General features: G+C 29.7%; 1 protein-coding gene and 3 non-coding genes across 6 annotated transcripts in view; 1 reads left to right on the top strand and 3 right to left on the bottom strand.

Moving 5' to 3' along the window:
• LOC100165720 (NAD kinase) overlaps nucleotides 1-14,413 on the top strand; it is a 51,093-nt gene that overhangs the window by 8,033 nt on the left and 28,647 nt on the right. Inside the window, exon 1 of one of the 3 annotated variants that reach the window (XM_003248111.4) lies at nucleotides 5,224-5,390. The exons of 1 other annotated variant lie outside the window; for it this stretch is intronic. In XM_003248111.4, the coding sequence (XP_003248159.1) occupies nucleotides 5,269-5,390 (122 nt within the window). In that variant the 5' untranslated portion in view covers nucleotides 5,224-5,268. Of the gene's footprint in view, nucleotides 1-5,223; nucleotides 5,391-9,356; nucleotides 9,562-14,413 lie in introns of those variants that run through there. One more of the 3 variants, XM_008190177.2, reaches the window with a different exon arrangement.
• TRNAY-GUA lies at nucleotides 147-237 on the bottom strand. Its single transcript is given in 2 exon segments — nucleotides 147-182; nucleotides 201-237. It is a non-coding gene; the product is annotated as a tRNA-Tyr (tRNA).
• Nucleotides 1,321-1,392, bottom strand: TRNAD-GUC. Its single transcript has one exon. It is a non-coding gene; the product is annotated as a tRNA-Asp (tRNA).
• On the bottom strand, nucleotides 10,642-10,712 carry TRNAG-CCC. Its single transcript has one exon. It is a non-coding gene; the product is annotated as a tRNA-Gly (tRNA).

The raw sequence follows: 14,413 nt of genomic DNA on the forward strand, positions 1-14,413 counted from the left end.
ATTATTATTGATAAAAGAAAAAACGGATATGGAAAATATAAATTCTGATCATTAAATTTCCGATTAAATGAAATAAGAATAACGTTGCGAGAAAATGTAAAAACGTTCGCTGACAAAAAAGTCGTAAAAAATGCAAAAAATTTCAATCCTTCGGGCCGGATTTGAACCAGCGACCTATGGATGTCTGTTGTTTTTACCAGCTACAGTCCACCGCTCTACCAACTGAGCTACCGAAGGCCATGTGTCTATCGGCCGAATTCATGATATTTAAACGCGTTTTAATCGAAGGTATAACACCGAAAACGATAAGTCATGCGCTATCTAGCAGCGACAATCGATAGTTTCTAGTCTGACTAGTTAGACAGGTGCCGCCAAACATACAAAAACACAGATACAAGTTAATGTATTAATCATGAACTAAGAAACTAACTTAGTTCATGGTGTTAATTTAATACTATCAAGTGTTATTATTTGTTATCATATTGTTAAAATAATAATATAATATTATGATTTAGATTTAAGTATTAGTAAATTTATACATACATAAATTAAATAATATCTATGATCGAGTTCTGTTTTATGTCGAATGCGACAAAATTCGGGAATAGGACGGTGTGAGAAACTGGGAAAGGCTGTCCATTTAGTTTATAGGTCTATGGTAGGTACCTACCTATAATATTGTTATACCTAGTTTTATACAATTTTGGTGTTTTTTTTCGTCATTGCTCATTAAATTTGTTGGGGAGTCCACTACATTATACAATTTACATTTGTATTTCTTATATTAAGCGGGAAGCATAATACTTTTCCATAAATACCTATAGTTGTTTTGATTATAATCGTTTAAATAGGCTTTTTACGGTCAGGGTAACGGACCTCAAATTAATAAAAAAGTGATAAACGTCATTTTTTTTAAATCATTATTTGATGGTATAATGTATTTCAACTCTTTTTTCAAATGAAATGAAAAAAATTTAACGCAATTTTTTTAGATCACTTTTGGACATATAAAATGTAATTTTATCAAGATTTTTAGGTCATTAAGTTGATACAGTATATATACAAAAATTGATATGTACATAATATGACAGCCGTAATTCGAGACAACAATCGATTTCACCGCAACTCAAATTTTTTAAACACTTAATAAAAAAAATAATTAGTCTTCACATGCAACTGAAAACGGACACGGAGGTAAAATTCTAAATTAAAGAGTAAACATTTATGAACATAGTTTAAATCGAATGTAATCAATAGTAAAATTATAATCGAATAATTCATTATTATTTTACGTGATTGAAAAAAACGCAAAAAATTTTCCTCCCCGGCGGGGAATCGAACCCCGGTCTCCCGCGTGACAGGCGGGGATACTTACCACTATACTACCGAGGACTCATGGAGACGACCGACTTTTTCACGTTATTTCTACCTAATCTTGTTATATCTCTAGTCTCGACATTAATATTATATTGTATTGTTTGTATTGGCGACGTTTACTTTTTAGTTTAAAATTTCAAGTTTTCAATTACAGTTCACAATAGTATAAAATTTAATTTTTACAAAGTATGGAATACGATCTATACTTGGACAATTTTCTATTAAGTTGAAATATATTTTTTTGAATCGAAACAAAATCGAACAATGTAAACTAACTTAAATTTTTTCAAAAAAATCTTTTGGGCTAAAATGTACGGCACTAACGAGTCCCCTTAAAGCCTGAACAGTACTTTTAGTAAATTTAAATCATGACCAACTACTAATGGTATTATAATATCGAATAAACTATACGAATATAGAAGTAGCCAAGTAGGTAAGTAATAGAACGATAAATAGCCGTTTAAAACAATCATATAGGCATTACTCAACATCTTCGGTCGCAATGTCGCTATATTATTACTTATATTTTGTTTGAACAGTAATAAAAATATACCTAAATATTAACACTAAATATTTTTTAAAACAGTATTTCTCCTATTTTTCTACTATGTACCTACTATACCTACAGGGCTACATATAGCAATTAGTATTCACCACAATAATATTAAATCTACATACCAATATACTTATATTTTACAAATAACAATTTCTGGATACGAATTTATACACACTAGTCGTTACCACTGTAGTATTACTGTAGTACATTCGTAGGTACCTAGACAGTTTATGACTGAAATGGATAAAAATACAAAAATTATGGTTTTTTTTTTTTGTCAAATGACTACCTAGTGATTAAGTATGTTATAATATTAAAAAATATTAATTGTAATTTATGGGGACTTGACATTTTTCACTATTGTTATTAGTCATTACTCTTTACTTGCGACGTCCTGCGTATATTTATTTATTTTATTTATTTATTATTAATAACACGGGTGGAAGCCCAATTTAAATATAAAAACATAGATGATATTTACATTCTTAAGATTAAAAATGATGTAGAACAACAGCAAAATACAACTACAACAAAAAGAGAGAGAGGGAATTAGGATGAAACCGAGATCATAAGTAACAGTATTAGCGGAGTTAATTAGACGGTGCCCATTATAATTTTTTTTAAATTGTCTATACATGTTACATAATGGATTTTTTAAAGTAGGTTTTTATAGATTTTTAGACTAATATTTTACCACAAACCTAGGTATTAGTGTATTACATATTGTTCTACCTTCTACGTTAGACGTTAATCGGTATATTCACTTCTAAGTATAACAACGATGTTTTATAATATAATATATTATACGATATTCTTGTCAAAAAATAGTTAAACATACTGTTCTACTTTTAAGCTGATAGTAATAAAAACATTTATTATTATAAAATATCCTTAGATATAGAAGCTGATATTTGATAAGCCATACACCGTCAGAATTGTTTTTCATACCTTAGCTTTAGCACTATTGGTATAGCAATGATTTATCATTGTAGGTATTCAAATTTTAACACATCCATTACATTGACCTTACTCAATGACGACTGACGAGGTATACACTTGTAACCTACTATACAGAGAAGCGAATTCCACTTTGTTTTTAGTATTAAGAATTGTTGACTCCCCCTACCACAACCACCCGAAGTACAAACTACATCCATTTTGCTATTAAAAATCACCCACAATATTGAAGTATGAACTCGTTTGAAGCATTTTTTCTAATATAAAAATGGCTTTAAACAGTTTAAACACAAATCATTATAATAATAATATCGCTCCGCTCGCAATTTAATAAAAAAAATACTAATTACTACTATAAATAATAATGTATTATGATATTTTAATTAAATATGATTATTAATGCTTATAATAGCTTTTAATACTTTTTTTATAATTGATCACATTATCGACAAATGACAATCATAGACATTATCTATGTAATTACTAATTAGTAATTGCAAATCTGTAATATTTTATGTTGGTGGCACAATATGTTAATGTATTTAACAAATAGTAATTAAATATATACTTATTAGTTATTACTCATGAATATGAGTCGCATATGCATGTAAAGTGTGTCGTCATCATTTATAGGTAGGTTACGGCCCATACTTGCCCCATATAGTGTTTTAGGCAATACACCTAACCGTGCGTCGTAAACAGTTTATACTTTTAAGTTTTTTTTCCTGAATATGCGCTCCACAATACACTATAAGAAGTCAGGAAGACTATTATATTATAATATGATTACATTCGTTTATTTTGATCTAGGTGTCCATGTGTAATATTGTAATATATATATATATATATATATTTATGACTAATGAATTTAATACCTATAATAGATAGTGACTCACATTTGGTTATTATATTATACTGTAGGTTAAATAATGCGATTTTTTTAATTACCATAATAATAGAATTAGTCTTCCAGTATAAAACGATAATATACTATGATAAGCGCAAATGGATATTTTTTTCTTCAGACGTTTATCCTTGATGATGAGCGTGATGACATATGAAAAACAATCCGAAGGTCGAATTTTCGACTCGCGCGCGCACCTATCTGAAGGAGACTTGAACAGAGAAATCTGCAGTCTTCTAGGTCGCCGTGCAGGAATGCAATCATAATATAATTTGCTATATATTATACATCTATCTACATATAGTCCAGTGGGAATTTTTAACGTGTTCATAATATTATAAGTTATTACTGTTTTACGCACATACCTATCATGTCATATATATAATAATAATAATATACGTTATTATACGTTCGTTGTACCAGGTAAATACAAACATAATATATATACATATACCTACATAACGCGTAAGACCTTTCTCCGTCTGCAGTTTCTGTATATAATAATTTTATACAGCTGTGGCGGTGGCACATATCACATACATTATATATATCATATATATATATATATATGTATAATATTATATATTCGTTATAGCCCCGATGGCTCTCAGCTGCTTTCTTCGCGGCGCGCGCATATACAAAACTTCACTATTATATACATATAATATATATACCTATAGCAGGCACCTATATAATAATATAATATTATATTATACGCTGCAGCTCAAACGGTCGTGATGGAAGTCGAATTAAATACCGTTTATCATAACATCGTACCTATTATTATTATTCGGTCGGTCTGTCCGTCAGCCGGTGGGCGGCGGGTGGGGGGAATACGATTCGGATAAACTGGTCACTTGTCCCCCGCAGACTTCGCACGCGCGTGTATACTAAATTAATAATATTATATATGCATGTAATATACTATGTGTAAGAAAAAAATTTTAACGTGCAGACATCGCGATCGCCGCTACTTTATATATAATATATATACATACAATATACATAATATTATGTACGCACGACACTGTTATAATGTTGAATTATACACTCGCGTACACACGTAGAACGCGTATGTTATATACATATATGTTATACGGGTGAGCTTTCACTCTCCAACGAGCGCCGCGGCCGCCGTTTGTCGCAATTCGCGCCGTCGCCTGCCGCCGATTACTGCGCGCCGCGTGGCCCACGTCGTCCGTCGATTTTTCGCTCATGATAATAATATTACAATAATATCGCATACAATATCACTGCAAAATTATAATAATATTATACATGCGCATATGTACCTTATTTAACCGCGTACATATTATTGTAAAATAACGCGTATATAATTGTGCGCTCGCGTGCATCGTGTTGGAGTATTAAAAATATATTCGTTTTCGTTTTAACCGCACGCGAAGAAGGCTGCATAATAATATTCGATCGTGTATAATAATATTGTCATCGTTCGTACACACAACGTCACGCGATGAGTAGTTCTTCGCAGGAGAGCGAAATCGGACCCGAGGAACGGACGACGGACAGCGACGATAAACTGCAGTCGTTGGAAAACCTCAACGTGGACGAACTCAAGACACTGGTCTCGATATGGTAAGGCTGCAGTCTGACTGTATACCTATATAAATAATATAATGTAAGAGCAATGCGCGCTTCTGCGCAGCTATAACATTATGTATATCACACATAATATATATTATGTAGGTATAAACTGTGTAGTGCAGTATTGAGTATAGGTATACGCGTTATTGTTCAGGAGCCTATACTGTATATTAATGTATATTAATACCTAAGTAATATAAAATTAGTATAAATACTCTTAGGAGTGTTAGGGAGGGGGTGCTTGGAAGGGCTTGGAACATTCATATCAAAAACCATGTTCGTATGCAGTGCAATCCACTCCGGGTCTGTCAGTCGGGTCACGCAGTTACACATGTTTTGTTTTATTTTCTAGCAAACCCTCCCCCCCCCCACTCCTCCCGAGAGTCCTATAGTAAAATTGAAAATTTTCCAACGAATACAATGTACCAATATTTATTATATATCTAGCTGACACAAGTTTGAGGGAATATAGTATGTTTAGTACCTGGTTTGTGCTTATTAATTTTTACCACGAAATAATGCGTAAACTTTATTGTATTATGGCAGTATTCCCTTGCGACAATTTTTTCATTATAGCCGTTGGTATTCATTATACTAACTTATCGTACGCGACCATTAATTAAAATAACGAATCACGCATATATAATCAGTATACCTATGATACGACGCGTTTACCTTTACATATGGAAAAACTTTACAATTTCGATTAATATCTACACACGTATTATGACATAAACATAATAATAAATATCCTCATCGGAATGAAACGTATATTATACAACTTTACGCAATACCAAATTATATTATTATTTATTAATATGCATGTGAATAATGAATATAGTGAGTACCTACGGACAATTATTTTGTCACCAACCTTCACCCAACTACCGATGAACAATTGCGATATACATAGTTTGATACGTAAATGTATCTATGATATACGGTTTAAAATATAATAACTATTGTAGGTACATTAATTATCATTTGTATTTATATAAATATATAGTACCTACCTGCGCTATTTAGTATTGCATATTTGTGTTTTATAAATTAAACTTTTTAGCAATGAGCAATATTACAAGTACTGTATTATTGTTTGAATATTATTATGACATATGACATTTTCGTGCATGGTGACATTACCTATAATTTACAACAAATTTTATATTACAATATAATAAATAATAATGTATTGAATTATAACCTTGCGGAAAAACATACCTCTAAAAATGTGTACATACAGCTCACGATAATTATTATTGAGCATGTACTTACTATTATACATTTGTATACTATATAAGTATATTAAATTGTCTGTCCGAGTTCTAGTATTGTAAACAAAACACTATTATGGCATTAAACGATTCCTACAAATATAATATGTGCACATTATTATAATTAACACTATAGGACTTTTCCTTAATTGTATATGATTCACAAATCATAATAGTGCATGTATAAGTATAGGCACATTTTATGAAATATTTAAATGACGTTGTTATAACTTATATTTTGTATACCCTACTGCAAATAGGTACTTAACTGAAAAATAATATTGTTCTTATAACAAATATAAATACAATTATAACTGCCTTAAACGGATGATAACCTTGATCGATATCAAAAGAACCATCACAGCGAATATAGCAATTTTATATATGTATAGTAGATAATATAACACCTACGTTGTATAAACATTTATATTTTATACACGCAATTACGCATATTATACTCATTATACATAATAATAAGTATTATAAATTTAATAATAATTAATAATATTACTACATAATACACTTCTAGTTCATTCAAATCTAAATCTCAGAATACATTATTTTATTTCATGATTTTTCATTAATTAACAACTTTAAGTACCTAAGTAGTTTATAAAATAATAATAGATTGGTAGTTAGCGCATTGTAACATTTACGGATACGCCGCGGCCGCGGTTATTTTATATTATTATGTATATTATAATATTTATAACTATTATTAAGTGCGAATGTATAGACACATCATTTGGCGAATATATAGGTTTGAGTCCATCAATGATTTGTCGGTTGTCTGATCAACTTATATATACCTAGCCATATAAGAGTATTTTTATTTTTTACGCAATATGTATACAGTAGTATGCTAGTAGCTGATATTATATATATAATATATATTATTATGTTATGATTGTAAGATTGTGTAATAAACTCGGCACCCATAACCGTTTATCGTATCATTGTAATAATGCGATTATGCGAATGAAGAGATTTGAATTAAAAACACGTGACGGACTTCATGAAGTTGCAAATAAAGTACAACATAATATGTTGTATTGATTCAATATCTCCAAATACGGTTAATGAGATTGGAGAGAAGGAAAAGCCACTGACACTGCTCGATCACGTCTGCGTGGTCCCTGTTTATCATACACTACTCCACAATCGTGGCTGAGAAATGCAGCAAGTGTTCGAGATTTTAATAATTTACAACAACCGTGCGCATGACGATGTGATGTGGAGTGGATTAATGGTACTGTCATATGCAGGAACGTACACAAACAAAAAATTGTGGGGGGGGGGGGGGGGGTGTTGTATTCCCCTGTATACGTGTCTAGGCACATGCAACAGGTGTTATAACAGGTATAATATAATATATTATTACGTATACATAACAAAAACTGAAAAAAAATTAATAACGGTCACTCTGACGCCCATCATCACCCCTGCAGTAAATCCGTACGCGTACGTTTTTAAATGTTCAATAACAAGCTGCTACACTAAGAGGATGTCAGCGCAATATTTGTTTTCTCTCGCAGACCCACGTGCAACATAGATAAAACACCTAAAATCGTTGATTATGATTTTTGAGTTATCTTAGAGCAAAATCACCTGTTACAAAAATTGTGGAGGATAATAAATCTGAGGGTATGTATGACATATCGGTTTTATATTTCATTAATATTTGACTTTATACTCGACTTTTAAAATAAAAAAAAAATTTTAAATTTAAATGTTCTTTAAATTGTTTTTGAGACAATATTTAGGCAAATCCATAATATGCCATACCCTCAAACAAATTATTCTGCGTAAATGCGTTTTGTCCATATGTTGCGCGTGGGCCAGGGACAGTGTTTGGAAAGAACGTCGTTCATGAACGCACGTTCACGAACTTGATCGATTTTTAAGACATTCAATTTATTTATTCTTTAATAAATATATTTATAAAATATATTAATTAATTGTATTATATATAAGTCTAAATAGTATTTTTATTTTTGGCTTGAGTTGTATATGTTTATAGGCTTTTATATTAATGGCTCGGTCAAACAGAAAGCGGGCTGCCCGCGCGGGCACTGTAAAATAATACTAAGACCGTTTGCCCGCCGCGGTCCGCATACCCATAAACCATGGCGGACGAAAAGTCTGGGTACAAAAAGTCCGGATTCATTTTTTGATTGCCCGACAAAAAGTCACCCTCTGTTTGACTGAGCCTTTACAGCAGGTAAATGATTTTTGAAATATCAGCTACTGATATTTTGAAAAAAACACGAACGTGAACGTGAACGAGTTCCTTTTTTAAGGACTGAACGTGATCGTGAACGAGTTCATTTTTTTAGTGAACGTTCCGAACACTGGCCAGGGAGAGAAAACAAACAGTGCGCTGACATCCTCTTAATAATATTATTGCATTAAATTATCTTCAGTGTGTGCGTGTGTATGTGCGCAAGTGGAGTTCGATTAAAGAGCAAGTTCTTATCTATACTGTTGTGTACTAGTCGGGAAACAAACAGCATCATCGTCGTCGGGAAAACAACGCGAAAACGAGCTGTGCGCCTATAATAAAACGCTCGTGTTCGTCCGTCTCCGTCGCTGATAAATTGTTTTATTTAAAACTCCACACGCACACACACACACATAGCACTCAATATACGCGGTCTCTAAACCTCGCCGAATACGTCATTATAATTTGTTATATTATGCACGCACAAGTCTTCACCGCGTCCGCCGTCGCGATCGGTAGTTGTCGGTGCTATAATAGCTCACGTAGTTATAACACGTGAAATGCGCGCAATAATGAGCATGCAGTCGTGGAACCTAATGGCCGGACTGACGAGGCGAAGGAGCAGGGGAATCGTCGAGATAACGTCGTCAACGTGGCTTTCGAATAGGTTAGATTTTGTTTTATAGGCGCAATACGTCATACATAATATTATATTGTAGTCTATTATTTTCATATTATATCTGCAGGTCTATAGGTAATACGTTAGTTTAAAACTACCATAACCTATAAATGCATAGATTTTACGCATAACAATATCGATACAGCCATACAAACTCTGAAATTACTAATTGGTATTGTATATAGGGCTAGGCGGATCTACGCCCCTCTATAGTATAACTGTAGTTGTATACTATATAGACGTCTATAGTACAATTATTTGTATAGTACTATATTTTAATTATTAATAATATAATAATTACTTAATATTATAATTCGTTAAAATGGACTTTTTTTTACATTTTTTGAAACTCTAATTAAATTCCAATTTCCAAACCGCAAACAATGTAATGTTCTGCAGACAAATAATCGAACAAAAAAATAAAAAAAAAATGCAAAAATATAATATTTTATAGAATTAGAAATATACATGAACCCGTTTTAATTATTAAAACTTAACATTTATTTCTCGAGTATGTTTTTTAAAAAGAATTCAAATTCAGATTTTGAGAATCATATTGCATTGTATAATAATAACACCAATACCATATTTATTTTTTTATTTTTATTAATGCCAAATACTTTATACTACCTAGTCAGTTAAAATTAGCAACTGTGAACTTATTAAATTTTCAACCGCAGTATACCAGTAATTATACAATATAATGAATTGTAAGTGGTGTGCCCATTGCTGTAACTATATAGCACCCACGAATTAAGATATACCTTAATAAAGATATACCTTAAGATACCTTTATAAAGATATACCTTAAGATAAAGTATATCTTAATTCGTGACAGCACCTATATATTGATAATATTAATTTATTATTATTTATTAATTATTATGATTTATGACTATGATAAAAGTTTTTATGAATGACACTTGAAATATATTCAATTACTGCAACACAATAATAATGTAATAACGAAACCCTTTTAATCTCCATCCTTATTTTTATTTGTATTCGCTATTGGTATTACAAGTGTAAAATAAATTTGCTTGGTGAAATAATCTTCATAAAAAAACGTGCACCGCCCGGGAATCGAACCCGGATCGCAAGAATGGGAATCTTGCATGATACCATTACACCAGCGGTGCTCTCCGAGCGTGAAGCCGTATTCAGCACATTTAACAGTGTCTCAACTGCTTTTCACAATATCGAATAATTTTTTTTGTTATTAGTAAGTACTACATATTATAATTGATTAGTAACATAAGTACGATATTATGTAAAGACGCGAGAGTAAAAATTAAAAACAAAATGCTATTGCCCTCGCACACACTAATAGTTAGTATTATTACTATTCCCATTATTCTTGTGTGCAAGCAGCTAAAATGTCATTCTTATTTTTCAGTGGTCGCGTACGGTCTGCGACAATATAATATTATCATTTAATTAAACCGCTTACACTAAAGACGTGCTAAAAGCGTAATGCGTGTATTATATTACGGTTAACATAGTCTATGAGCGGGAATTAGTAAATTGAATATATTAATAAATATAAAGTGTACCTATTATTTTATTTATTAAAATTGTATTTATTATTATTTTATTATTGGCAGTATTTATTAGTGAAAACTGTTATAGACAAATATTATCATATAAGTAGCCGTAGTTTAATAAATAATAATATTACCCACATGGCCACATGAACGTATATCATGGTAATTGGTATTATGGTACAATATGGTATAGTAGATTTTTAAATCAGTTACCTACTTGGAATGTTAGAATATATAACTACTAGCTCTATATTATAATATATGAGTAGGTAAGACTCAGAAATAGCTTTTTATACAGTGTTTGTACTTCACAGTATATACATTATTTTTGATTTACTGTATTGTGTAATATTATACTAACTTCTAATATTAATTAATAATTATAAAGTATGATAATTAACAAATACTTATACTGCAGGCATACAGCATACAAAAGCCAACAGGTGTATACATGTATAATGTCATAATGATATATAACATTTCACAACGGTATAGGCAATAAGTACTTACATACCTCAATAGTAAATTAAAAATTTTTATTTTTTTTTTACCTTTTTAAGGCATAGGTATTATTTTGATGTTTTGTTACTCATAATGAATATATTTTGTAAAATGGTTTCAAATCTGTTTAAAGTTTAAACAATACACATTATTTAAAATATACCTACATAATAAATTTATAATACCATTTATTTAAATACGTTTTAACATTAATTTAAAATTAATTTTTTAAAGTATTCCAAGTAATTTAAAATGAAAAAGTCTAAGATCACTTTCATTTACAAAACAAAAAATTGTTTCCTTCTCAACGCACAACGCGAACATCACAATTTTTCTTTACAGTAGGTATATTTCATTGTTTTTCGAAGCATTAAAATATGAGAGCCATATTTATAACCAGTTGAATGCGACGAAAAATCTTAATCCATATTTTTTATAAAGAATTTATTCAATGGGCTTCCTGAATTGCCCATAACATAAGCCATTATTGTAGATATATGAATTTAATTGGCTTATAATTACTTATTATTACCATTTCAGCTATAGTTTCCTTATTCCTTATATTATAGTTCATGTATTGTAGAATAATGCATAATATATATTAATCGTACCAACTGTATAGCTTATAAACAGTTTTCATAATAGGTATAATATAATATTGTAATATTACAATGTGTTTATTCTGTTTTATCTGTATGTGTTACAACTTAAAACTAAGTACTTAAAATTTAAATGATGATTAAAATTTTCAAGAGCATTTTATTCGATCAAACATATCGCCATTCGCCATACTCATGACGTATAGGCCTTATTATACCTATGTATAACTTTCGTTTAATGATTGTTAGGTCTCTGACGTAAGCTTAATTTTTAAATCAATATTATAATTTATAGGTACTATAATATTAATTACTTTGTTTATAACACGTTCACACAATTAGGTAGTTAATAAAAGTAATAATATTTTTGCCTAAATAGTAAATATTAGTAATGGTATATTATAGTGCAATCATCGTATATGCACCATTGTACATTTGTACCCAAATAACCCAATTTTATAATAAAATAAATAACATTTTACATATATATTTCCTCAAATATTGGTATTCAACAATTAATTCAAATTTCAAACTAATTTCAATAATCTGTTACGGTAGAAACGTTTGTAGTGTGTTATATACTGTTATGATACATAGTGTTCACTAACAATTGCGATTTTCGAAGTGGATATAGCGTTATGCAAGAAGGTATTTGTATTATGTTGTATTCTCATATCTATACCGTGGGTCGTGGGGCACCGATGATCATCGGATCCCATCAGTACCTACATAATTTGTTTACAAATTATTTAAATATTTAACACAATGAAAATTAGTTATTTATGTATGAAAATAATTTTTAAGGTCATACATGGTGTACACGTTATATACTTATGTATGTAATTTTCTTATCAGATTGTTAAATCAATGTAATTATGTGTAGGTATGTATACAATATACATATAGACCTATGTAGTATGTACCTTCTATAGTTTTAATGATGCTGTGATTATATTATTGTTTGTTTTATCATAGTGGCACATACCACAACCATTTCTATTGTATATATATTTTTTTTAAATAAAGAGAACCTATTATACTGAACATCGAATTTAGAACTATTCCTATATAATATAGTTCACAACAAGACTGTTGGAAAGTTTTAAAAAAAAAACATTGATTATATTACATTTTTTTGCATTTAGCCCAGGCTAAAGTACTCATAATATAATATGTGGTGGCACAGTCATACTTCATAACTTTTGTTGACCATGTTTACATTTTATCCTTGAATATGCTTATTAAAACTTCAATTCTTGGACAATGCGTTATGCGTTTTTATTTTATGGTTAATAAATAACCTACATTAACACAATACATAATTAATATATTATATTCGTAAAAGATAAAAAAAAAGATATATGACCGTGATACCGATGATTTACATTAATTCATTAAATTTATTATTTTTAAAAGGAAGCTTTATAAATTATAATATTACTGGTAGCGGCCATTAATAAATTGTATTTTATTTATCATGCGATTAACAGGACGTCACACCGCATGTGTTGTCTCCGTCTTACAAATGTACAACATATAGCAAAAACAGTTTTACGCGGGAAAGAACCAAGAAAGTTACAAGAGTCTGTAGCCTTTTTAAAAAACGTTATTAAACGGAAAAAAACAAAAAACGAAAACAATTTATAAAACGAAAAAAATCAAAAAACGAAAACAATTAATAAAACAAAAACAAAAAACAACTGAAAAACGATAACAAAAAATCCCAAAAACCGAAAAAAAATTAATAACAAAATCAAAAACGAAAACGAAAATAAATTATAGTTTTATATATTATTAAATTATACCATGAAAAAAATATTTTGAAAAAAATTCACTTTCTTTACTTTTAAATCTTTAACTTTAAAAACATTTTAATTTTAAATCAGAAATTTTGATTTAAAATTTAAATATTAAGGATAATTAATTTTAACTTTTAACTTTTAAGTGCATTTCTGTATTGCGCGTTACTATTATAACTTAAAAGTTAAAAGTTATAAGTTATAAGAATATTATATATATAAAAAAAAATATTATCAAAAACGTTATTTGGAAACAATAGGAAAATAACGTTTTTAAAAACGTTAATCAAAAAAAATATAGAAAAATAACGTTTTTAAAAACATTAATCAAAAACATTTAAAAACGTTAAACAAAAACGAAAACAAAAAAATTAAAAACGTTTTCATCCCTGGATTT

Source organism: Acyrthosiphon pisum, chromosome A2 (genome assembly GCF_005508785.2).
Source record: "Acyrthosiphon pisum isolate AL4f chromosome A2, pea_aphid_22Mar2018_4r6ur, whole genome shotgun sequence".
Classification (NCBI taxonomy): Eukaryota; Metazoa; Arthropoda; class Insecta; order Hemiptera; family Aphididae; genus Acyrthosiphon; species Acyrthosiphon pisum.